The sequence below is a fragment of the Apteryx rowi genome, unplaced genomic scaffold (assembly GCF_003343035.1).
Source record: "Apteryx rowi isolate R43461 unplaced genomic scaffold, aptRow1 scaffold_853, whole genome shotgun sequence".
Taxonomy (NCBI): Eukaryota; Metazoa; Chordata; class Aves; order Apterygiformes; family Apterygidae; genus Apteryx; species Apteryx rowi.
Window position 1 is genome coordinate 54,368 of NW_020451153.1, and position 24,587 is coordinate 78,954.

At 46.7% G+C, this 24,587-nt stretch overlaps 2 protein-coding genes and 1 non-coding gene across 10 annotated transcripts in view; all 3 read right to left on the reverse strand.

Moving 5' to 3' along the window:
* Window positions 1-147: 147 nt before the first annotated feature.
* Window positions 148-5,684, reverse strand: NOP2 (NOP2 nucleolar protein). The gene is made up of 16 exons (XM_026090194.1): window positions 5,504-5,684; window positions 5,378-5,423; window positions 5,246-5,304; window positions 4,419-4,687; window positions 4,074-4,117; window positions 3,758-3,918; window positions 2,824-3,023; window positions 2,631-2,720; window positions 2,458-2,545; window positions 2,221-2,361; window positions 1,891-2,030; window positions 1,544-1,633; window positions 1,126-1,248; window positions 944-1,041; window positions 714-844; window positions 148-605 (listed from the first exon to the last, which is right to left on the reverse strand). The coding sequence occupies exons 1-16, from the start codon at window positions 5,607-5,609 to the stop codon at window positions 352-354; spliced, it is 2,040 nt and encodes a 679-aa protein (XP_025945979.1). The 5' UTR covers window positions 5,610-5,684; the 3' UTR covers window positions 148-351.
* Window positions 5,287-24,587, reverse strand: part of CHD4 (chromodomain helicase DNA binding protein 4) — a 21,792-nt gene continuing 2,491 nt past the window's right edge. Inside the window, exons 3-40 of one of the 8 annotated variants that reach the window (XR_003257589.1) lie at window positions 24,336-24,527; window positions 23,813-23,931; window positions 23,131-23,372; window positions 22,923-23,050; window positions 22,659-22,794; window positions 22,248-22,429; window positions 21,875-22,114; window positions 20,792-20,995; window positions 20,492-20,697; window positions 20,076-20,207; window positions 19,669-19,765; window positions 19,047-19,238; window positions 18,749-18,949; window positions 17,600-17,737; window positions 15,484-15,605; window positions 15,179-15,352; window positions 14,720-14,861; window positions 14,092-14,223; window positions 13,861-13,978; window positions 13,519-13,643; window positions 12,959-13,196; window positions 12,620-12,792; window positions 12,082-12,448; window positions 11,823-11,911; window positions 11,602-11,735; window positions 10,947-11,091; window positions 10,593-10,758; window positions 10,096-10,205; window positions 9,663-9,795; window positions 9,335-9,412; window positions 9,083-9,220; window positions 8,879-8,987; window positions 8,416-8,548; window positions 7,229-7,424; window positions 6,959-7,134; window positions 6,697-6,836; window positions 5,378-5,423; window positions 5,287-5,304 (exon numbers count right to left, since the gene is read on the reverse strand). Coding sequence is in view for 7 of the 8 variants with exons in the window: in XM_026090186.1 (XP_025945971.1) it covers window positions 6,819-6,836; window positions 6,959-7,134; window positions 7,229-7,424; window positions 8,416-8,548; window positions 8,879-8,987; window positions 9,083-9,220; window positions 9,335-9,412; window positions 9,663-9,795; window positions 10,096-10,205; window positions 10,593-10,758; window positions 10,947-11,091; window positions 11,602-11,735; window positions 11,823-11,911; window positions 12,082-12,448; window positions 12,620-12,792; window positions 12,959-13,196; window positions 13,519-13,643; window positions 13,861-13,978; window positions 14,092-14,223; window positions 14,720-14,861; window positions 15,179-15,352; window positions 15,484-15,605; window positions 17,600-17,737; window positions 18,749-18,949; window positions 19,047-19,238; window positions 19,669-19,765; window positions 20,076-20,207; window positions 20,492-20,697; window positions 20,792-20,995; window positions 21,875-22,114; window positions 22,248-22,429; window positions 22,659-22,794; window positions 22,923-23,050; window positions 23,131-23,372; window positions 23,813-23,931; window positions 24,336-24,527 (5,625 nt within the window). In the remaining variant the exon portion in view is untranslated. Of the gene's footprint in view, window positions 5,305-5,377; window positions 5,424-6,296; window positions 6,837-6,958; window positions 7,135-7,228; window positions 7,425-8,415; window positions 8,549-8,878; window positions 8,988-9,082; window positions 9,221-9,334; window positions 9,413-9,662; window positions 9,799-10,095; window positions 10,206-10,592; window positions 10,759-10,946; window positions 11,092-11,601; window positions 11,736-11,822; window positions 11,930-12,081; window positions 12,449-12,619; window positions 12,793-12,958; window positions 13,197-13,518; window positions 13,644-13,860; window positions 13,979-14,091; window positions 14,224-14,719; window positions 14,862-15,178; window positions 15,353-15,483; window positions 15,606-17,599; window positions 17,738-18,748; window positions 18,950-19,046; window positions 19,239-19,668; window positions 19,766-20,075; window positions 20,208-20,491; window positions 20,698-20,791; window positions 20,996-21,874; window positions 22,115-22,247; window positions 22,430-22,658; window positions 22,795-22,922; window positions 23,051-23,130; window positions 23,373-23,812; window positions 23,932-24,335; window positions 24,528-24,587 lie in introns of those variants that run through there. The other 7 variants (XM_026090193.1, XM_026090192.1, XM_026090191.1 and 4 more) reach the window with 7 other exon arrangements.
* LOC112977667 lies at window positions 10,425-10,564 on the reverse strand. Its single transcript, XR_003257604.1, has one exon.

Sequence of the window (24,587 nt, forward strand, 5' to 3'; positions counted from 1 at the left end):
ACACCTCCATGTTGCAGAACAACAGCAGTGAGAACAGACGCTGAAAATGCGAGAACATTAGAGGAGAGTTGAAGGGATTTCTGTGGCACAGAAGTTAAGTGGACATGGCAGAATCCTGTCTTCAACACTCAAAGGAAAAGGACAAGATTTGAGTAAGACTTTTAATAGGTCAGTGCCAGTCCTTGTTGCAGAGGAAGGAAAGGAGTACACTGAGCAGTAGCTGTCCTATGCGCTCACTACTGCGGTGATTATCTGCACAGAGCAGGAAAGACAAGATGGTATGCGCATAGCAGGGCAGCTCCCCACCTTTACGCTCCAAGGAGGGGACCACACCTGGAAAAGCATTTCCTCTCACTGTTCATTCTGGTTCACTCTACGCTTCTTCCTGGTAGGGACTCGAGCACGCAACACCTGGGGAGAAGGCTGGCCAGCCTTCACAGGTCTGCGCTGTGCCTGCAAAGAATGTCTCTTTTTCAAAGCAGACTGTGGCTTCTTCTGCCCTTTGGCAACTTTTGATCCCTCAAGTTTCTTCTTTTTTGACTGAAGCTCCATGATGGTATCAGGGACAGGCAATGGACTTGCTGCTTCCACAGCAGGTTCTTCACCTGAAAGAAGAGAGAAAGGTGCCATAGGAGGAACCGATATGGCTTCCGCAGGGGAAGCAGCCTGTGACAGCAGGCCCAGGCAGCTCAGCAACGCTAGTATTATGTCACCTTTTTGTGCCTTGGGAATGGCATTGGAGAATTTCTTGAACTTGGCAATGAAGAACCCATCCATATTGTGAGTGTGGGGATAGAAACGCCGTGTAGACTTGAGAGAGGGGTGGAAGTGACATTCCTTGAATCTGGAGGAAGAAATGGGGTGAGAAATACTATAATACCTCTGCTGAAACCTGGCCACCAAGGAATACAGTTGCCCATGCAGCTTGTGGCCTGGCACACACCTGGTGAAACCTTCCTTGCCAAAGTCCAGGCCTGTGGCCACCAAACGAACATTGCGTTTCTTCAGGGCATAATCCACAACCCACTCATTCTCCTCCACCTGCCAGAGATTAAGCATTAGGATCCAAGGCTTGCTGGTACCCTGAGCAGGAGATGTTCATAGCAGAGCATGGAGGGGACTTACTGTGATGGAGCAAGTACAGTAGACGATGTAGCCCCCTGTCTCTGAGGCAGCGTTGACTGAATCAATAGCACTGAGAATCAGCTCCTTCTGCAGGTGAGCACAGCGCAGGATATCTTTCTCATCCTGAAACAAACAGAGAGGTTAAGATGACAGAGGCACAAGGAAGCACCCCAGGCTTCGTACCCTATAGCGGATGAAGGGATGACAAGAGAGCAAGTACATACGATACAACATCAAGATTTCGGGGTCTTCTGCAGAACTAACCCCAGAAAAGCAAGCTCCAGTGCAACACACAAAATAAAGAGTTGGAAAATCAGTTTTGCCATTACAGAAAGTCTCTCGAGTGAAACTGCCCAGAAAATCTTTCCTCTCATGAACCACATATGAGGCCTCATCTTATGTCCCCACACTCACTCACCTTATTGGTTTTGACAGCAGGATCTTTGGAAATAACACCTGTTCCACTACAAGGAGCATCAAGCAAGACACGGTCAAACCCTCCCAGCACCTGCAGGCAAACACACATTGGAGTTATGTTCACGGGTAGGAACTGAGACCAAGACTGAGACTAGAAGTGGAACCAGAAGACGGGGAAGGCAAGAAAGATCTCTCACTCCCCTCTCCACACCAAACAACAAGCACACTCCCTTACAACTTGGCTCACCATCCTGTGACAAATGACTTCATGGAACACAACTTTACTACAGGTACAGCACAGCTCTAGGTAAGCATAGTAAGACCACCCCAGAGCAGGGAGGAACTTACCTTAGGGAACTGGCGTCCGTCGCAGTTACTCACTACAGCATTGGTGACTCCCAGCCGATGCAAGTTCCCCACCACGCTACGTAACCGCTCAGCACTGCTGTCATTAGCCAAGATCATACCTGTGTTCTTCATAAGCTGAGCTGCCAAAGGGCCAAATACATCAGCAAGGGGCTGAAAACCTCCTGCACTTTTGTCCATAGGGACTGTGATGCCCCTCCTTTCCCTGAATTCAGTCCCATTCTGTTCCCCTCTTCTAGAGGGACCAGTGGAAATGCATCACTTTGCAGAGCATCCCTCCCAAGTCACCCCACAAAGGCTCCAGTGATGTACCTATGTAGCTGGTCTTGCCTCCTGGGGCACAGCACATATCCAGGATGCATTCATTCTCCTGTGGAGCCAGAGCCATGACAGGGAGAAGACTGGAAGCTCCTTGCAGCATGTAGTGGCCAGCCAGATACTCAGGGGTCGCACCTGGGCAGGGAAGGCAGAACAAAAGAAGACTACATGTGAAAGAATGGGAGTTGAGCGAGGGTCAGCTCAGCCCTGTGACAAAAAGGGTGATCTCACCAATAGGTACAGAGGAGTCATAAATAACAAGTCCGGTTTTTGACCACTTCCCCAAGGGGTCAAGATTCACACCACGGTTAATTAAAGCCTGTAAGACAAAGAGAAGAGACTAAGGCCTCCGAGACACCCTGCATGACAAGCAGGGCAGGAGACAGCCAGGAGTTTCTGCTCACCTGTGCCAGATCCCGTCGCCGTGTCTTGAGTGTGTTGGTGCGAATGGTCACAGGGCGGGGAACCTCATTGGCTTCCAGAAAGTTTATCAGCTGCAGGAAGGAAGGACCAGAGAACCTGAGGTAAAAATGAAGTTCTGGGGAGGCAGCCAAATTCTCACCAGTCAGCAAAGATATGGGTTGAGCAGGATCCTACCTCAGGGAGTGGGAAGACATCCATGAGCTTCTTCAGCAAGAAGTCACTGTAGGAATAGTAGGCAGCCATGTCCCGGCGCAGTAATGCAAGGTACTCCTGTCGTGTGCGTCCTTCCTCCCGCTTCACCCTAAAATCCTGCAGCACCTCCATGTTGCCCTTGATGCGCTGGTGAATGATGTGCAGGTCAGGTGGCTCAGCAGGTAGAAGGACCGTTAAGGAATTGTGAACAACCAAGCAATTCACACGCAAGCTCTTCACAAGCACAGCCAGTCATGCAAGAGTCCTGAATCACCACATACAGCAGCTGCACAAGAAAGGCCTTGTTGGAGTATGCACATCTACTAGCCTTTGCTCTACGCTTTCACTGGTGCTGGGCAGAAGGGGGATTCAAAGGATGGCAACCAGACAAGGAAGTTCACAAATCATGGAAAATAACCAAACTCAATTCTTTCAAACACCTCAGTCTAGAAAAGCAGAAAAAGGGGGGGAAGAAGAGACATGAAAAAAGCCTTTCAATACTGAAAACTTTACTTGTAACAGAAAAAAGACTAAAAGTTCTCTAAAGGCAACTAGTGAGAGTAAAGAAGACAGATAAGAAGCAATTAGATTAGGGGAGGGGAGAGAGAGATGAAAAATCACTAAAGCCCAAGAACAAGCACTCCGGATGCTGGTATTGCTGTGGTCAGAGGCTCCAAGAATGCATTAGACAAACACATAACAGGGAATAACAGGTTCCCTGACTGTGCTGTACAGAAGCACAGAACCACAGAACTACCACTATCTGTTAGGGCAATTCAACTAAAAACAGCTTGTAAGGCACAAATATTGCTAAACAACGTTCATAATAAAGTGCAAATGAAGCTCTATAGTCTTACTCAAGCTCTGTAGTGCCATAGCCACAATAGCTTATAGATACCACAGATGAAAAGGATATTCTCCCTCTCAATCTGTTCATCAGTTGGCAATTTGAATTGCTCATCTACATCCATGTTGAGCTGCAGATCTGCTCCCTCTTCTTCCTTCTGCCCCTTTTTCTGCCTGCTTGCCTCTTCTGCCACCTCTTCCTCTTCACTGTCGTCTTCACTAAAGCCTCCCCTAGGTGTAAAGAAAAAGACAGCTTTTTACACAAGAGCAGGATTCTCAGATACTTCTTCTATCATCCAAGAAATGGTAGTTATGAATGAACAACCCAGGCTCCTTGCTTCAACCAGGAAAGACGCTGCTGACCCGTGATGTTCTCAAATCCTCACCTGTCAGATTTCTGCTTCAGGGCAGCTTTTTCAATGGGCAGCAACTAAACAGAGAGACAGAAGATTAATGAAACAGTATCAACGGGTGCCCCCTTAATCCCTGCCATCTCTGTGAAATATACCTGCTCTGTTTAAAAAGGACAACAGATGAAGGCATTAAGTGTTCTGCTGGGACTAGTTGCTAAACTTGAAGTTGTTCTTGTAAAGGGAAGAATGATAAAGCTCTTCTCCACCTCCCCATCCAGCCTTCCAGCAAGGTTACCCTTTCCCCACCAAGCCTGCTGAGTCCTTACAGCCAGCAAAGTCAATTTTTTTCCTGCAAAATCAAGGGCAAAAAGCTCCTACCTCTTCTTCGTCAGAGGATGAGGCACCATAATCATCGACCATCTCCTCGCTGCTCCCATCTTCCTCCTCCTCCTCCATCTCCCAGATGCCCTCTTCCTCCTCACCATCGCTGGACAACTCCACATTGTTGTCTTCAGACTGGATTTTCTTAGCTTTGGCTGGAGTCAGCCATTTTGAATTACCATCACTGAAGCCAGACTGACAATGAGGAGGTTGTGCTACTACCTTTTTGGGTAGTATCTCCTTCAATGGGGATACCTGCTTTTTAACTGCAGGCAAAACAAGTGGTTAAGTTAAGCATTATTCTCTACAACGGCTGTTCTGTTTTTTGACTTGTTATGCAAAACGGACTCTTCCACCCTAGCCCCAAACTGCTTGTCTAAGAGCAGGGATTGCTCTCCACATCGGTTTTCTCAAGCAAAAATAAAGATGTATTCTTCCCTCTCCCCCAACCAAACTTGAAAAAGATCTGACTAGAACTACCGAAGAAAGACACAGCTACTAAATCCTTACAGCACCTGCCCCAACATGCGGCAGCACCCTTATTTCTCAGATCTGTGTTTATCCCTTCTTCCCACCGCGAGGGCTTACTCAGATACACGTGATTTAATGCAGCATGGTTAAAAGCCTCAGCATCCCAACGCGCTTACAGTAACCTCGATGCGAGCAGAATAAAAGGCAGAGAGAGACCAACAGATGGAAAAGGGAGACTTTTTAATGATTTACCCTTTACTACAAGCTCTCCCCGCTATCTCGGGCAGCAGGCAGCGGAAGTCAGGAAAAAGATCCGCTTGAAGCAACGAAGCGCGGCCCGGCCCCGCACTCACCTCCGGGCTGCCGCCCCCCGCGCGGTTCCTCGCCCGCCGCCCGCCGCCTCTTCGCAGACCTGCAGTGGGAGGGGAAGAGGCGGTCAGCGGCGCCCGCCCGGCTGGCCCCGCGCCCCCCGCCGCCACTCTCACCTCCTGCGCGCGTGGCTGGACAGCTTCCTCTGGCCGGGGTCCGCCTCTGCAGGAGGGAAAGACGCAATCAGGCCGGCGGCCCCGGGACGGCGCTGCCCGGGCGCCGCAGGGCCGGGCCGGGCTCACCTGGCGGCAGGAAGCGAGCCAGCTCCACCTCGGCCCCGCGCTGCTTGCGGGCCTTGCGCCCGGGGCCGCGCTTCTCCTTCCGCGCAGGGTCCAGCTTCCGCCCCATGACGGCGCGGGCGGCGCAGCCGGCTCCGCACTCCCCTGCCGCCGCAGCACGTGCGGCCCTGCCCCCACCCGGCCCCGGCCGCGCACGCGCCGAGCCGCCGCTCCGCCCTCCCACTGGGCGGGCTACCCACCCACCAGCTGGCCACCGCTTCCACTGCTCGCCGAGTGGCTGAGCGCCGGCCGCGCCTGTGACGGCGGCGCACCTGGCCCCGCCCCCTCGTCGCGGGGCCTGGGCTCGGCGGGGCCTGGCAGCTCCCTGCGGGCACCCACGGCCGGAGGGAGGCGAGGGGGGGGTGCTACGGACATCAGGGAACGTCACCCTGCCCCCTCTCCTTTCCTGTAAGGTCCAACTTCGCCGTAGGCTTTACCCAAGACTGTAGCCTTAAGGTTGTAAGACAAAGACCATCTAAGTGAAATTCTAGGAAACAAAACCTGTCAAACCAGTGATCAGGCAACAGCAAAAGGGCTTAATGTATATGCAAGAAGCTGCAGGATACTAGAGACCCTGCTTTTACAGGGCAACAGGACAGTACCATTGATAGTATGGCTCTCTCTTACTCCTTATCATAGTATAGGCATTATGAGTTAGCCAAATGGTCGCTCTTGGCCCAGAGAAAGCTGAGATAGATCACCCAGGTAGAGCTATGATGGTGACATTTTCTGACAAAGCTAAATCAAGACAATAAAATAAAATACAAGGAAATTTTATTTTTCAATTTTATCAAGATTTTCCTGTGTTTTTTTTTTTTGTTTTTTTTTTTTTGTCTTCAAGCTGCTTATTAGTGGACAAGTCTGGTCAGTTTTTGTATTAAAAAGGATCTTGATGGAGGTAGCTTTGTCTCTGTCCTGGCTTTTGCTTGGTTTTGCCTGTGCACTCATCTCAGTAAACAAACTCAAAATAAAATTAAAAACAAAAACTGGAATTCCAGGCCGAGGCAGTGAGCAACACAGCCAGATTCTCTGTGTAACAGAGGTGGCGCTGCGGCCTCCAGTCACTATATACAGAGTCCATCATACATCCCCCTCACTCCTAAGCACACTCCTTGCTCCAATGGCTGGCTGCAGAAGGAGTTTCTTCTCCCAGAGACCTGTACAGCAGCTTCCATGGAGGGAAACAGCACCCAGTCAGGAATGTCAGGCAGAGGGGTAGAGTGTGAAGGGGTGGGTCACTTCAGCTTGGCCAAAAGGTCAACAGCACTGGGCCAAGGACTCATTGCTGCTGGGCCACCTGCAGGGCAAGAGACACAATACTAGTCAATACATCCTAGCTCACCAGGGCAGCTCCCCACAGAGCCCCCACAAAACAGCCAAGCCAGGCAGGGCTGCTCACTGACCAGAGAGGGTACTTACTTGCTGGGGAGGCGGTGGTGGAGGGGGCTCACTGCTGCGGTTGGCCAGTCGGCTGAGGATGTTTCGCTCTGACATCTGGAGGCGCACTGCCACAGGTGGGATACGGGCAATGGTGGCAGGCAAACGAGTCACATCTGCCTTCATATCACTCAAAAGCTCCTCCAGCTGCTTCAGAACTGGAAGAGAAAGGGGCTTAGGTTCCTGGGGAAAAGACCAAAGGGGACAATGATGCTAAACAAATATCCACCCTTGCTTAACACACTGTATCACCTTTGTGCAGCACAGCATTGGCTGGTTTATTCCCAGCCATCGACTCCTTGGATAGGTGCTGGTGGCTTTCAGCCAGGCATTCCACCTCTGCAAAACGTGTATTCAGAGCCATAGAAGGGTGAGATGGGTCTTCTGACATGTTCAGATAGGCAGCTCGTCGCAGCTGCTCCTCAATCACCAGTGCTTGTTCCAGGAGCTGCAATAGACATGGTAAGTAATAAAGTCTTCCAGCAACTACCTGAAAAGTAGCCTATTTGCACCCCACTTGCCTCCTCCTGCTCCAGTTTCCCACCCTCATGAGATGAGATTCTGCAGGCAAACCTCATTTTGCAGGCTTCTGCTTATACTGGGATAGAGACTAAATATTACAAAACAATTAAAGGCTCCATTAAGCTAAGCCAAGTACACAAGAAAACCAGGGCATGTCCTAGCCAGTTTAATAAGAAAAATAAGAAAGTCTTCTAGGATTCTTACTCCTCAGCTAGCATGGCTCAGATTCTTAATGGCTTTATAAAATACTCCCCAAAAAGCTTTTTAGCCTTTCTGTACAGAGCAATGAGGGTGGAGCTTCCTTTTTGAACTTGAGTGAGAAGTATCTTGAACTACTTATAAGAAGAGTCTAAAAACCTGTTAAGCATGTCAGATAGGGACATTTGAAGAAATCAAATTAGACAGTGCAGAGCAGATAAGCCAAGCTACACTGAATCGCAGGGCAAAACATTCATTCAGAATTACATTATATTCTGAAATCACTTTCAGAATGAAACTATGGTCACTCCTAAGTACTTCAGGCAAAAACCAAAGGCAGCCCTTTCACCAATCCAGTGTTACACAATGTTTGAGTTCTACTTAGGCATATTGGGTGGGTTGTAGCACACCAAGCAGAAACTGTGGTGGAAACAGCCACTAACACCTCCTGAATACCAGTTGTTGAAGAAACATTTGGAGAGAGTGCTGAACCATGCTCCCCGACACACTGCTTCTAGAGTAAAGGGCTCCTATTATGAAGCTACTAAATGATCCTAACAAATATTGCTCCTTTTAGCCACCAATATGAAAGACATTGCAAAAAGCCTTCACCTTTTTAGCAGAAAAATCAGGACACCAAGCTCAACAGAACAGTTTGTCTTGCTCTTAGAGGTCTAGCTGGCTGAAAGACACTTGTCACACTGAACAGAAATCCTTACCTTAAACCTCCTTGCCAAGAACTTATTCTTTATTTCTAGGAAGTTGCCCCTGTTCATCTCACCCTTGAAAGGTTCATTGAGGATGGCGTAACGTGGATCATTCTGAATATCTTGCCAACGGGCATAGCCATGACTGAGATGGGATGAGCTCAGGCAAACAAAGGCAGTGAGAACAAGGGAATATACAGCCCAGGCAGATACATTTCAAGAGGGGGTGGGGAAAGGAGGTGCAGAGACAGGGGGAACAAGGGCAAAGGAAAAGAAACAAGAATAATGTCCTGCTCACCAAGTCTTAACTATGCTGACAGGAACCCCCTCCTCCCACCAAGGCAGGATTCTTGTGAAAGAAGATAAAGCACACTCTCACTTTATGTATCCCAGGCAGACCCAAAGGGGTTGCCTCTTCACAGCAACAGTATATATTGAAGAAGGGGAGACCACTCATCTGTCAGGGTAAGGATACTTGATAATCCCAGCAAGGAGCCAGTAGTCATGACGCCGATGCCAGATCTCATAGGTCTTCTTTGTAACAGTTGCAGCCCGCTCTTCATTCTGCCACAGGGAGTGTAGTTCTGGAAAGGCAAGACACAAGAAGAGTTCCAAGTTACTATTTCACCAAGACAAGTGGAGGCAGGTAAATAAGTTCAAGCATATACAGGTCTCATACCAGTAAAGCCACCATCAGCTATGTTGAACATGAAGCGCTGCTTTACTGCCTTCTTGTGCCTTTCATCTACTGACTCTTTCAGCATCTCTCCATTCTGCAGCATCACCACATCTCTCTTATCACCATCCTTTTTCTCTTCTGTACACACAGGAAACGATTAGGAAAAATAAGGCACATTCCACAGCAAGTTGGACCCACAAGGAATCCTTGCTGGAGAGGGGTAAAGAAGAGAATGGAATCATCATAGCTCACCTTTCTCATCCAGAGTGATTATAGGAGGTTCAGGGGGTGGCTCAATAGATGCTCTGTCTTCCACTTTCTCCACATCAGCTGCAGAAGAGAAGGGGAACATGAGATGTAGCTGGCAAGTCCAAGAATTCAGTGTGTAGAACCTAACACTGTTCCCTGCCTCCCTGTTCAAAGCCCTGAAATGTCCCCCTTGATTATCTACACATGCCTGTTTCTTTAGGGTGAAGTATTGAGGCAGGGAAGATGTAGCTTGAGGAAGATACTACTAGTGATTTTTTTTTTTTCTTTTCTTTTAAATTGCTTTTAAGGGTCTTAGCCTTCCTAGAGATACCTTTGCTTTCCACTTCCATTGGCTCATCTGGTCTTTCCTTCACCTCTGGTTCCTCTACTTTTTTTTCATCTGCCTCTGCAGGGTTCACTGGAGATTTTGCTTCCTGTGGTGGTGTCTCCACAGGCTGAGCACACTGCTTAGGACAGAAATCATCAATGAGAAGAGAAGCAAAGCAGCATTGGTCAAAGCCAGTGAACTACTTCAGCACTATCAACAGAAGACAGTCAAAGCAGTTTGGAAAGTGTCTTATACAGCAGACAGAGGGGAAGATGCACAAAACTGACAGGCCAGTTCTAAGGACCCTGAGAGTTAGCTTTCAGTGTTTTCCCAGGCAGAACTCAGCTCTGCCCCAGAAGCTGAATGACACAGTAGAGTAGAGCAGAAGTAGAGATATTTGGAACTGCATGAAGCAAACAAGCAACTGAGCACTCACCTCCATAGGAACCTCTGTTTCAGTAGCAGAGGCATTGAGCTCTTTCTCTGGTTCAGATGACTCTCCTTGCTCCTTGGTGCCAGCTCCTTCTTCTACCTTTATGCCCTCTTCTGTGTATTCCCCACCCCAGAGCAGCACAGCAGACAAGAGAAGGAGAGAAGCCATCAGTAAGGTCTTCCCCTCACTGTAACCAACCACACATCTCCTTCGCTCCCAGAGATTAGGCCCATCCAAATGGGACCAACATCACTCAAAAGGAAACCCCCTTTCTGTCCACCACAAATGCAGGGCTTTTCTTCTCACTGATGTCAGCTCATCCAAGGGAAGCTAGTGTCCTCTCTTGCCTTTAAGGGCATGCACATGTCTTTGGCAGCCCTCCTAACATGAGAGGTCAGTTGATCTGCGTCCACCCCCAAACTCCCCACCACAGCTCCGGTGAGGGGGAACAGCTGGGATAAGGTCAGGACGCAGGACTGTGCAAGGGGGAAAGCTCTCACCAGGTGGAGGGACAGGAGCAGGTGTATTTGGCTGCGTATCCCCTGGTGTTGAAAGAGTTGGAGTTTTGGGAGATGGTGAGCTTGGCTGTGAGAGTTTCTTGTTCTCCTCTATCTCTGCCAGTTCAGGCATGCTCCAACGTCCATTCACATGCTCAAATTCCTGCACCTGCAGGAGAGTGAGGAAAAGACATATCATTGGAGGAGTCATACAAAGTTTACCCTCAAACTAGGCAGCACAACCACTTGATACATGACAAAGAAATAGGTGGGGAAGAAATAACTCACTAGCTCAGTGCACCATCAACCAGAGGTTGTATGGAGATGGAAGGATGCATTGCTCTGCTAGGCACTCACCTTTTTGCGTATGAGTGACATGACCCCAATGCGGGTAAGGACATGCTGTCGAGAAAGACCTTCCCGTGGGACCCCATCTGCAAAGGTCTCTGCACCATCAGCTCCAGGTTCACATAGATGGCGCATGAACAGTGAGACGTAGGCCCTGGAGAAGCAGGAGACATGCAATTAAACTAGAAACTGGATTAGACTGAAGACATGCAGGACCAAACACTTTTCAATATAAAGTAAAGAAAGTCACCCCAAGACTCCCAGCCCAGAGCAACACAAGTTCTGGGGTTTCAAGCCCCTTCAAGAGAGAATTTCCATACAAAATTATTACAGGAACACACCTGTTGGCTTAGGATTTTGAGTCAGAAACAATTTTAAGCCAAGGACGGACTTGGGTAGAACATTGTTACAACGCTTGCCTGGCTGGGCTACTCTTCTCCAGGCACTTGCTTTTAGTGACTGGTAAGCTGAGTCCAAAAAGAACTAGGAACAATCCCCTAGTCTCTCCCAGGTTACACTTCATCTCCCCCTCACAGGATCAACTAGTATGAGGAGGAGCTGCAGTCCCTCAGAAAGGCCAGAAAAGGCCCAAATCTCATCCTTCGCACAGCCCTACAGGGGCTAGATGTTGCCCATCTTCCTCCCCCATCTAATGCAGACTCACTTGAACTCTTTCTCCGACTTGCCACGGAGGTCTCGAACAAGCCACTGAGTGGTGAAGGCATCCTGAGGTGGCATTCCATAGCGCATGATAGCATTAAGGAAGGCTTTTCGCTGGCGGGCATTGAAACCCAGGACCTAGAAAGGAGAAAGGAAGAAAGATATGGAAAGAACCCTATATACAGGGGCAGCTAGGATTTAAAGAACTATCCGGATGCTACTTACCTCAATGTTCCCTCCCACACGAGCAAGTAAGGGAGGCAAAGGCTTGTCCTTATCATTTCTCAGGCCTTTGCGGCTAGGCCGACGAGCTGCTGAAGAGAGAAATGCAGCTAAGGAAGAGAGACAATGCACAGCATATTTTTGTGTGAATATTTCCCTTGCAGAAAAGCAATATAAAGTGTACCAAGCAACAAAATCAAGTTCCAGCTGTTCCCACACCCAGAAAAAATGATCCAGGAACTCCGGCTTCACCAGAACTTACCTTCAGACCTCTCATCAAAGTCCTCATCTCCTTCTTCAGAAGCAACTGAATAATCTGACTGGTTATCTGACTGGTCATCTTGCCAGTCTGAAAGAAAAACAGCACGTGAGCCTGAGACGCTACTCCGTAACTCTCCCTGCAACACATACATCGACCCCTCTTCCCCAGGATTCTGTGCATTTGTACCTCTGTCCTCCTGTGAGCCATCATTGTAGTTAACCTGCTTGCGAATACGTTTGCCCTTGCCCAGATTCCTGGCCAGATCCTCTTGTTGCTGCTCATAATGGTGACGCAGCAGTTTTTCCCAGTAATCAGGGTCAACCGACTCCTCCTGCTTAATGATCTCCCGTTCAACCTCCTCTTCGTCCTGTCACAGAGGGGCAATAAATTCAGAGCCCTGCGCTCCAAATCCCAACCTCTTAGAGCAGAGGTATGGCTGCTTGCTGCCCTTACAAGCATGAGCGCCCTGTTTGCTTCTGTTTAACTGATCCTACATCACTGATCAGAAGATACCAGCTGACATCCACCTCATACTCACCCCCATCTCTTCTTCACGAACCACATACTGTGCCACTTTGAAAGAGCTGAGATATTCATTCATGCCCTGAAGTTCTGTGTCTTCTGTTTCATCCTGGTTTCGGTCTAACAGTCGCTCAATTGCTTTGTCATCATAGTGGATGACACTGCTGTCTTCACCTTCTTTGTTATCCCCTGAAAGAGGAGCACAGACACAGTTGCTACATGGAGCTCAGAGGAGAAAAGGGAATACCACCCCAGACCTCTCCGTAGGGCCACAGTCAGCACTCTGCCTACTGCCATTTGTCAAATAATGAGCCAGCCCTCCTCATCTACTCCAGGTCTACTCCCAAGCACTCACCCCCCTCGGTAGCCTCATCCTTGAAGAGCTCTTCAGTGCCAAATTTGAGGATGTCATCAAGTTCCTGTTTGGACATGGAGCCTGTCTTGGAGCCCAACCCTGGCCTCACTACTAGATGCGTTAGCATCATTTTCTTTTTGGCCACCTGAGTGATACGCTCCTCCACTGAGGCCCTTGTCACGAAGCGGTATATCATCACTTTCTTATTCTGTCCAATTCTATGTGCACGACTGAAGGCCTAGAAAAGAGAACATGCGCTCAAAACAGTCTAGAAACACACAAACAGTAATCTGCTACACATCAGCTTCAAAGAAAAAAAAAAAAAAAAAAAACACACCCAAAACTTCCCAGTTGCCTTCATGTTTCCTCTTAACATTAGCAAAGGTCAGGCCCTGGAAGAACCCTCCACTCTTACTTCCCACTTCTATCTATCTGTAACTGCTCTAATTTTCTATGTTTCTAAAGTGGAAGTCTCACATATACTCCTCCTCTCCTACTGATGCTTTTACTTCCCTCTTCCTCAGTATCACTCCTTAGTGAGTAGTCTCATTCATACTCACCTGAATGTCATTGTGGGGATTCCAGTCTGAATCATAGATAATCACAGTGTCTGCCGTAGCCAAGTTAATACCAAGACCCCCAGCTCGAGTTGAAAGCAGAAAGCAGAACTGCTGAGCACCAGGAGCTTGGATAAAAGGAGAAAACAAAAGTAATCAAGGGAGAGCACATTATTCAAATGTGGATTTTTATTTGCTCCATCACATCATGTGAGGGGAATCACTACTAGTTTAAAATTCCAGGGCAACAGTGGAAGATTTGGGTAATAACCAACAATCACCACACTGACCACAAAAGCACATACATAAGTTTTCGTTTCGTGCAGAAAGCAAGAGACTTCATACCATTGAATCGATCAATAGCCTCCTGACGCATGTTCCCTGTGATTCCTCCATCAATCCGTTCATATTTGTACCCTTCATGTTCCAGAAAGTCTTCCAGAAGGTCCAACATTTTAGTCATCTGAGTATCAAAAAATCCAACAACAACAATAGTGAGAGAAGCAAGGGGATGCCTTATGGATAGTCTCCTTTTTCAGAAATGGAATTTCCAACCTTAAAGTTTTTCCCATATACCTGCGAGAATATGAGCACCCTGTGACCTCCTTCCTTAAGATTCTTTAACATCTTCTGGAGCAGCAACAGCTTTCCAGATGCTCGAATAAGAGCACTACCATCATACATGCCATTTGGCATTTTTGGAGCTTCCTGAAAAAGAGGAGAGAAGGAATGAGGGGGGAAAAAATCCCAACCCCCCCCCCCCCCAAAACAGCTTGAAGGGATATGGCTTGTTATTAGTCCCAACTGTGTCCATCAGATGCTGACTCATGTCTGGCCATTTAATTTAGCAGAACTGCCATGTGTAGCACTACCTATATGAAACACCACTGCTACCCTATGCCTCTTCTCTCCCAGTTTGACTCCTAGATCCCATTGCCTTTCTTATCAGCTCAGTCCCTATCCTTACTGTCTTCACCATCCTGCAGTAAATCACAAGATAATTCCTACTTGTCATACAAAGAGACTGGAAAAGGAAAGGTCTTCCAGTACGTCAGGTCTACATAAAGGCATGGGGGGGGGGGGGAGAGAAGATGCAAGCAAAAAGAGGGGAAGGGGAATCCTTCCAAAGCTAGGATAATTGGCTCCCTGATATCATCCAGCACAGGATTTCCATATAGAGAATGAGTCAAGTGACAGAACATACCATAGCAGCCACAGGAAAGAGGTAGGGGTGGTTACAGCACTTCTTCAGATCCATAACAACATTGAGCAAGGAGACTTGGTTACCACCACCACGTGCGTTCAATGCCTCAAAGTTTCTTGTCAAAATGTATTTATAATATTTCCTGAAAAGAAGGAATGTAACTCAGACAACCTCATGAGAATGCCAAGCATACTCTCTTTGCCAGCCTCTGCACAGCTCCTGACATTACCTGCCAGCTACCTAGGCTCTGCCAGTAGCAGTCACTATCCCTTTATCCCTTACATCAGAGCACAGCATTACTCCTCCCTCTACTATAGTGGCAGCAGGAAATCTTGCTCCTATCCAGTATGTAGAAAGCCCTACAGTGAGGATGAGCAGCTGCCCCAGCATCCTTTTTGAAACTGCAGAACAGAGGAACAGTAGTTGAACAGCAGGTGCTCCCTCCATCCTCACACTCACTTCTGCATGGGGCTCAGCTCCACTCTGACAATGAGTTCAGTCTTAGATGGCATATTCTTGAAAACATCAGCTTTGAGACGCCTCAACATATGTGGGCCCAGCATGTCATGCAGCTTCTTTATCTGATCTTCCTTGGCAATATCTGCAAACTCTTCTAGGAAGCCCTCCAAATTACTGTAGGGAAAAAGAGACACTTAGCAAAAGTCACAAAGGAAAAAAAAAAAAAAAAGGAAAAAAAACAAGGAAGGGGATAGGAGTGACAAGATAGAGACAGGCTTGGCCTGAATTTGCACTTCAAGACATACTGGAATCTCTCTGGTGTCAGGAAGTTCAGCAGGTGGAACAGTTCTTCCAGGTTGTTCTGCAGGGGAGTTCCTGTAAGCAGTAGCTTATGCTGGAGGGAGTAGCCATTCAGCACACGGAAGAACTGGGAAGTGGAGAGCACGGGGAAGAATAGAGAAAAACATATCAAGGGATCATAAGTCATAGTTCTAGAAAGGAGGATTTCTCTTAGGGAAAACAAACAAACAAACAAACGTTCAATTTAGACCACGTCAGTTGTTCAGGCAAGAGCTCCAAGTAGCCCACATTCCAGTCAGAATCACTAGCCTGATCTCATTCACACCACTGTTCTGCCTAGCTAAAACATGTCTGCAGCAAATCCAACAAGCCATCAGGTACTGGCAGATTTCTTTTGGTCTTTTTAGTTACAAACTATTTCAGACCACCAGTCACTTCTGGACTGGTATATTACGCCCTTTTCCCCTCATAAATTAACATTCCACATTCCTGCAACTTCTCTGCCATGAGATTTCTAGAAATAGCTAAGTCACTCATCCTATTCATATCAATCCCAGTGGTGTCCTGGAGTTCTGAACAGGCAGAGGGTAAAAAAGCTAACTGTTTGCCAAAATACCTTTAAGGTAATTTGGGCTGGTTTTAACAACAATCAAGTGATTCCAGGCAGAGCTGGTGAACAGTAGAGTACTCAACTGAAAAATACAAATGCACCATGTTTGCAAGCATAAATTGACGATAAAGCAGTAGTCTATTTGTGAACTTGACCATTTCTCTGCTTATTTAACATGATACAACATCTAACTGTGAGAGCAGTTTGTGCTAGATGGCAAACAAAAACCAAGGAAGCCATCACTAATGTTTTGGTTATCACACCAGAAGGATCCTTGTAGTAGCTCCCATAGAGATTTATCCTTCTACATCATTATATTCAATAACATTCTCAACTTTGAAATATTGAGGTTACTGATTATATCTGCAAAATCACACTTTGGTAGGATGGGTAGGTAACAACCACATAATATGTCAAGAAACAGCTGATCTGTCTTGCAGCCAAACACCTAAAGCTATCCTTATGAGATAGGAAACTGTTCTAGAGACAGGCAGATTGGTTGTCCACTAAGACCATTTAAATCATAACTGTTAGTCATAGTAAAACCTTGAGCATAACGTCTTTCAATTCATAGATATGAATAGTAAGCATTCATTATTAAGTCCAATAATGAAAAAAGATTGGGAAACTGGACTTCAAGCACAGCTATGATGTCTGGGAAACATGTCTCACTGAGATCTGAAAAAGTAAATCTACTTAAAGAAACAAAACAACCACCACCAAAAAACCAGAATACCCCCAAGAGATAACTTTGTCTTGCACAGTCTTCAAGAACCTATAGAATCACTTTTCCAGTAACACTTGTTTCTAGTGCAGTAAGCACTGGAACTCAGCTGAAATCGGACAAATCAATACCAGAATTAAGGCACAAGAACTTAGGGAAGGGCTGTATTAAGACAGTACAGTCTACTCTGTTGAATTCAAACAAGCTTAGTTAAGGTGCATCCTCATATAAATGCGGCTATATGGCTTTCAGCATCTACCCAGGTGTTTTTGGTCACCTCTGACCAGGTCTCCTGTTTCTGTAAGATGTAATTAATACTGCTACACAGCTAGATGAATGCAGATAGGAAGCCTATTCTGGAAGCAGGATAATTGTGTTCATCTCACTTGTTTTATGCTCAGTTTGGTAAACATTTCCAGAATGGAGGTGGTGCAGATATATGATCTGCTTCCAGAGAAGCCAGTTCATATCCAAGAGCAACAAAGAACAGCCAGGTTCCTCTGTTTTCCAGTATATGCCAACTGCCTATTCACCCAGAGAGAAAGCTGTTTCATCCAGTAAGATACATTACAAGAGAAGTTGTTCCCAGTAACAATCTGCAGATGAAGGATATTTTTTCTGTTTTTCCTTTTAAATAATGCATCAAATTGACTCTTGAACAAGAAGCTAAGAGTTGGCAGACAAACTTCTCTGCTTCAGAACAGCTAGTCTCCTGCATAATCACTCCCTGTTCCCCTCTGTGACACATGCCATGCCTATAGACCTTACCACCTTTGCTTTCCTGTACCTTAGACTGATTGTTCTTCAGTCGGTGAGCTTCATCCACAATGAGACAGGCCCAGTCAATAGAACCCAGTATGGCCATATCAATTGTGATCAGTTCATAGGAGGTGAGAAGTACATGGAACTTCACAGCTGCCTCCTTCTACAAAGGAAAAGGACGAACATGGTAATGGGATAAGGGAAAGCCCCAGGATGACAAGAGACCCTACCTCTTCTTTAAGTTGTGACCAGCTATAGTCAAACAGCATACCCAAAGCTCATTTTCACACTGCCAGTTTCCTGTCACAAAACTGCAATTGCCACCCAAACTGTTCTAGCTTTTTAATACCCCACTACTCACACGTGTAACTCTCCTCAACTCTCTCAGTATCTGCTCCTTCTGAACAGTTGCCAGATCTCCTAAGAGAAGTTTACAAATAAGCAGCGAATAGAGCCATGTCAGGGAAATGGTATTTGGAGAAGAACAGCTCATCAAAAAGCTAAGACTCAGAAGCTAAATAGATTATTGCAGAAATTCAGATTACTGTCAGTGGTTAATGCAGTTCTCAATTTCAAGGAAAAGCAAGGAGTCCTACCTAACTGCCTTTGGGGAAACTGTAGCCTCCCCCCCCCCCCCATGTTGTTAGAAGACTGGCTGTAAGATCTAGATTTAGGGTAAACAAAGGATTCAGAAAATTACTAGCAAGACTGAAGTTCTATAAAAACCAGCCACCTATCAGGCTGTTCCATCCTGTTTGGGCATAGAATGCAATTTCTCAGCTCTCTAGGTGTAGCCTCACTGTTAGCCACTTCTTCATACAAGGAGCTAAAAACGAGTCAAATTAATGAAGACTGGCAATTCTGACGTTGACTTAGAACTGTACAAAATACGATACAAAACTTCACAGATTAAGTAGAAGCAAGAAAGGGGTTTGCCTATAGTCAGCATTGCCTTAGTCATCATATCCTCCTCGCCAAGTACTGAATTGTTATGGACTGGTATTTATAACATGAGTCTAAACACCCACTAGCCATCAGTTAGCAGTTACTTCCTCGTGGAAGCTGCTCATTAGAGTCAGCTCCCTGGGTCTTTGGAGTATTTGAACCTTAGCTCCTGAAAGCCATGCAGTGTATCCCTTTCAATTCACACGTGCATTATGGCAGAGTTCTGTACCTTCATTCTGGATGCCTTTTTGCCTCCACGTATGGCATTATCCTCAAAGGTGAATTCATTCTCACGGATGATGGCCCGACTGTCTTTGTCCCCCACATAAGTCACTACGTACATATCTGGGGCCCACATCTCAAATTCTCGTTCCCAGTTGATGATTGTGGAGAGCGGGGCACTCACCAAGAAGGGTCCTTTTGAGTGGCCCTATGAATAGAGCCATTAAGAGCATTAGTGGAATGCATCCACTGACGCAGGTAGTGTCCCCCTCAGTATAGACCTCGCAGCTACATTTGCCCCTCACCTCTTTGTATAGGGAATATAGGAACACAGCTGTTTGCACAGTCTTTCCCAGACCCATTTCATCAGCCAAGATTGTATCTGTGCCCTGGGCCCAAGAGAAGCGCAGCCAGTTCAGTCCTTCCAGTTGGTAGGGATGCAAGGTTCCCCCTGTTACATCAAGGTACTCTGGTTGCCGGTCATACTTCACTGTGGGCTATAGCAAAGAGAAGGAAGAGTTGAAATCCTTTACCTTAGCTAGCTACCAAGACTCCTTTCCCAGTCATTTACATATTCCCCAGTGCAGGTGAGACTCCATGATAGAGGACCAGATTAGTACCCAGAGCCTAATCCCCAAATGGCCAAAAGGCATCCCTCTGAAAAAGCTTTTGTTAACCCTTTCACTGAGAGCCAGCCAGTCTCTTATCCAAAGGACAAGGTGGGCCTTCATCTGAAAGTTCCATAATGCATTCTCTCTTTGGGCCAGGAAGGAACTTGAAACCTTATACTCTTCACCCTTCAGTTTCATCATTCATCCATCAAATCAGAGGCACAAGCCAGTACCACTAACAAAACTAATCTATTTTCCCCTCCCAAAATAAGTAGCTATGTATCAGATGGTTCCTAAGCAGGAAACAGTAACTTACATCCACTGTGGGAGTATCAGGGGGCCTTTCCAGTTTCCGCATCTTCACTTTCTTTAACTTCTTACCAGGTCTGCCCTCTTCACCTCTCATCAGCTCCCTATGCAGAGACAGTCCCAAGAGTGTCCAAGTTTAATGACTTTTGTGAAAGACCAAGGGAAAGCTATTGCATAGAATAGGGGGGCAAACACCCAACTGGGGTATTTTCTAACAGATTACATCCATAACCTTCATGAACTGCTATGGCAGCATTAAGGTCCCTGCCCAAAGGGATAAGGAGTCAGCAACAAGAAGATGCTTCCTGACTATCTCTGTGTATTAATCCAGCCAATGCTAGGGACTGACGACATGCTCCAAATAATTGCTCTTGAGGCAAGGGAAGTAATGCAACCTCTAGATACTTTTCTTACCTATGATTCCAGTAGGCTTGCTTGTAGAGGTCATAGTCCTGGATATCCACATCCTCACTTTCCCAGGATGCCTGGTCATAGGGTAGGTCTCTCCACTTAATCAAATAGTGGACATTCCCCTTCTTATCCACACTGAGGGAGAAAGCAGTAAGTCAAGCACAGTGGGGGAGAAAAACAGCATTCATTCAGCCCACTCAGATAGGAGAGAAGGAAAGAATACCTTAATGAAGCAGCAGAAACAAGAATAATGTCTGTCATGCAAACAAATGAACCAGAGCTCCCATTTCTACCCTTATTCATGTAGCAAAGATTAGCTCATCCACTCTCCCTTAACAAGGCTTAATGCTTTTGTTAAAACTCTCTTGTTCTCACAGACAAATAGGTATTTTGATGTAAGTCTTTGCTGCCTCCCCTACCTGTGATTGAGGATCCTGTGGATCATCATCCACTCAGGCTTGATCCCATATCGATAGAAGCGCTCCTCCATCTCAGCATATTTGGGGTCCTTGTTTTTTCTCTTTCGGCTTTTCTCCTCCTCCCCTCCGAAGTCCCCTGAGGGTGGCTCATCCATATCATTCTTGCGCTGGTAGTTTCGAAACATGACCTGACAGTGCAGCTCCAGCTGGAGTCAGGACAGAGACAGCGACGTTAAATATCTCTCCCTGAATATCCACAGAAATAACTATCCACCCTTATGATTTTAGCCCCCAACTCACCTGCAACTCTGACACCCAAGAGCAGTGCCAATAGGACATGCCTTGCCATTTTACAAAGAACTGCCTTTCAGGCCGACCCTCAAGAGGCTTAGGGGGAGGAGCATTAGGGTCTGCATCAGATGGACGTGGTGGCGGGGGGCCAACTGGGGGCTGGCCCCATTTCCAGATCAAAATCTTCTGCACCTTTCCTTTCAAAGCTGGACACTGGAAAATTAGACAGATCTCATTACAGACTGCAAGTATTCCACTCCTCAGCACTCGTATGTTGGAGACACACATACAGTCAGTTTCCTTTCTTAGTTACAGCTTTACTATGCAGATGGAATTTTCTTTTCAAAACTCTTGGGCTTGGAACCTTTCATCCTCTTATCTTCAGCATTTCTCTGAACTTTCTACAGTTTGTCTTTTTCCAGGACTAGCAAACCCCAAGCTGGATCCAGTATCTCAATTTCATGGTCTCCCCAGGGCCATACTAATTCAGAAATTCTACTTGAAAAACAGAAATTGCTAGGCTTGATGAGCCCAGCAGTCCATCCAACCAAAGCTTCAATGGAAGTTTGTACAGAAAATATTTTGCTGTAGATATACCCCAAAGCAGCTTGTATTTTGTTTGTTATCACAGAAGACCATATTACCTAATGAAAGCACCTAACACCATTTACAATACTTCACTTTGATGACATCCTGCAACAGTGTGAAGTTTTTCCCAATTGGCTACTAAGAAAGGGCTTGGCATGCTACAGAGCCTGTAGCTCAGAAACTTTTTGGCTCATTATTAGTTTAAAATACTTTTTAAATGCTGAATTTGCTTACAACTATACTCCTATACATACATACAGAGCAAACTTCATGAGACCCAATGGATGTAATTTTGTTCTTTCTGCTCTCTAGAGAAAGAGCAACCAAGCTACAGGGTACCATCCAGCCATGAAAAGCAGGCTTTAAATGAACTGTGACAAAAACATTAAGAGGAGAAATAATCATCTCTGAGGACTAAGCATCCCTGGAAAAAGGAGACTATTCAAAAGGAGTAGATCCATCCTCTCTTATAGGAATAGGAGAATGGTACTAACAAAAACTTACAGTGCAGCGGGGACACAGCCACTCCCCATTGGGAATCTCTGGCAACGGGGGATTCAGACAGTGGATGTGGTAGGATGAAGGACAGGCATCACAGCACAGCAGCTCTCCTCCATCCTTGCAGACTCGACAGAACTCCATGTGGTGGTCATCCTCTTCTTCAGCATCCCCCACAACATCCTCTAGGATCTCCTCGCCTTCAGAGTTATCCTCCTTTGCTTCCCACTGAATGCCCTCTTTTTCCTATAGCAGTGCCAAGTCAGAAAACCAAAGTTAAAAATTCATGATTATTTCATGACCACAAAAGAGCAGTTCCAAATCACTTGACCTCCCCCTCCATGATCTCTTGCACAGTTTGGGGGAATTCAGTACTCACACAGTGTGGGCAGCTCCATCTGCCCTCTGGGGCTTTCTCCATGTCTGGGTCCAGGCAAACCATATGGTAGGCACGAGGGCAGGTATCACACAGTATAATTTCTCCTCCCTGCTGGCAAACCTCACAGTAGTCCTGGTGATCAGTCTCATAGCCATCCACAGCCACTGTGGAGTCATCCTCACCTGCAAAGGGTGGTGAAGAGTTACAGCAGTACAGGCCACAGCTAGAGGTTTCTTACAGCAAGGGAGGGTACTCCCTCAGCACCAACAGCCTACGCAGTAATAGAGAGATCCAGAATCCAAAACCTCCCTCAAGTATGCTCTTAGTGTCTAAATGCTACACACGTCATCCTCTTATCTGTCTGCACACTTAGCTGTGCTTCCGTCTCCAACAGGCAACATGCATCAGTACCTTTCTTCTTCTTTTTCCCAGCTTTGAGTTTTTTGCGACTGCGGCTACTACGGCTTGTAGATCCATCCGAAACAGAGTAGCTGTTGATGCTGGCATCATCAAAGTCTGATTCCACATCCAGATCATCATCTTCACTCTGAGATAGGTAAGAAGAAAGTTAAGTGTTTCAGGGATGCATGCTGGGAACAGCAAGCAGATACAGACCCCAGCATTTCTAGTGTCAGCACCTTCTTTTCAAGAGGCAAAGGATGGAGCATCACTTACTGATGATCTTTTACGCTTGGAACCAAATCCTCCCAGTTTGATTTTCAAAGGTGCCACCTTCTTTGTTTTAGGTTTCTTCATGTCAGGAATACGAGGACTGGCCTTTGGCTTCCGCCGGGCATTGGGTCCTGGGAATAAAGAAGCCTGCAGGTGAGGACTGCTGCCTCAACCATTCCTCTCTACCACCCTGTCAGATTTTTCATCTCACCTTTGCCCTCCTTTGTCTTGGCTTTTCTGAGTGGCACGTCTACAGGGGGCTGCGGCAGGACAGCATCCACATTGGTCACCATACTTTCCACTACTGCAACAGCTGCAGCTGCCGCAGCTGCCACAGATGCACCTGAACTTCCCTTGAAGGGGTTGTTTGTGCTGAACTCCCTCCATTTGGCTCCCAACACCATCATCATCTTCGACACAGCTATTTTAGGGTTCTTGGCTGCAATAAGTGGCCTGTGTACAGTTAAGGAAGGAACAGTTACTGGACCAGCCTGAAGTCTAGATCATTCTTCCTCTCTTCCTCCCCCCACCCCCAGCAGCACCTCTCTCCCAAGCTACATTCCTTTCTAATCTCTGATCTCAACAGCCAGTGAATCTCTCCATTTCCATCCTTCAAACAGTGTGGAGGCAAATGCTCTGGGGGGCTTGGAAAGCAGAATGGAATTCAGCATATTAGGGAAGAAAGGAGCCTGGCAGCAAGGGCTTCTGTGTCATCTCAGTCACTAACAACAGAAGAAATTTGGATCAATTTTTATTGTTGCTTCAGTTTTTGCTCTAAGGAGGAAACTAGTGCCTCTAATGTGCCTTGAGGTTCTAAAAGCAAGGAACCCAGTCCTTGTTCCATCTCTTTTCTGCTCCAGAGTCCTTCCAAGCACTAAAAGCTTGCAGTTCACCTGACAAACTGGCTGAAAGCTTTGTAGTTGGTGAGAGTGCGATAATCTTCCTCTGTGAAGATATGATCAATATCTTCCATGCCCCAGTCCTCCAGGAGCTGAGCAGATGACTTGGGCTCCTGTACAAAGAGAATCACAGCAGCTCTGTGAAAAAGCACATGTTATAGGTAATAGCAAAACATCCATACATCTTCAGATGACTCAACAGCCCTGGACTGTGTGATTCTTCCTCTTTCACCTATCACTGGCAGAGGCCACAGAGCATCAGTGGACATGAGAAAAGTCTATGGATCTAGTATACATTCCAGATATGTTTAGGGAGGAGGGGGAAAAGAACACAAGGCAGGAAAACAGTCAAGACAAGCAGGCTTAGGGGAGGGAAAAAAAAAAAAAAACACCACACACACACACAAAACATCCCTAGCTCTGTGTGCTATATCACAAATGCAAAGCACAATGATCACCCAAGTCAAATGTATGAGAATGGGGAGTAAGCCACTCAGTCAGCAGGTTAGCTTCTCACCTTGGAGTCATCATCCTCTTCCTCCTCTTCTTCCTCCTCCTTGCGCTTGGCTTTGTTTTTCTTTTCTTTCTTGGGCCCTAATTTCTTCTTTTTCTTCTTCCCAGGAGTATAGTCACTGCCCTCACTGTCTGAGCGCAACACCTCCTCCTCTTCTTCCACAAACTCATTCCCCTCACCAGAGCTGTCCCCCAGCTAGGGAGGGAGGGAAGAAAGAAGATCAGGCAGCTGTGAGAAGATATCCCAGATAAGCAC

Coding starts and splice junctions, on each gene's coding strand:
- NOP2 (XM_026090194.1), bottom strand. CDS start 5,609: ATGGGGCGGAAGCTGGACCCTGCGCGGAAGGAGAAGCGCGGCCCCGGG. Junction 1,042..1,125: donor ACTGTACTTGCTCCATCACA/GTAAGTCCCCTC, acceptor AATCTCTGGCAG/GTGGAGGAGAATGAGTGGGT. Junction 845..943: donor GGCAAGGAAGGTTTCACCAG/GTGTGTGCCAGG, acceptor TTCTTCCTCCAG/ATTCAAGGAATGTCACTTCC.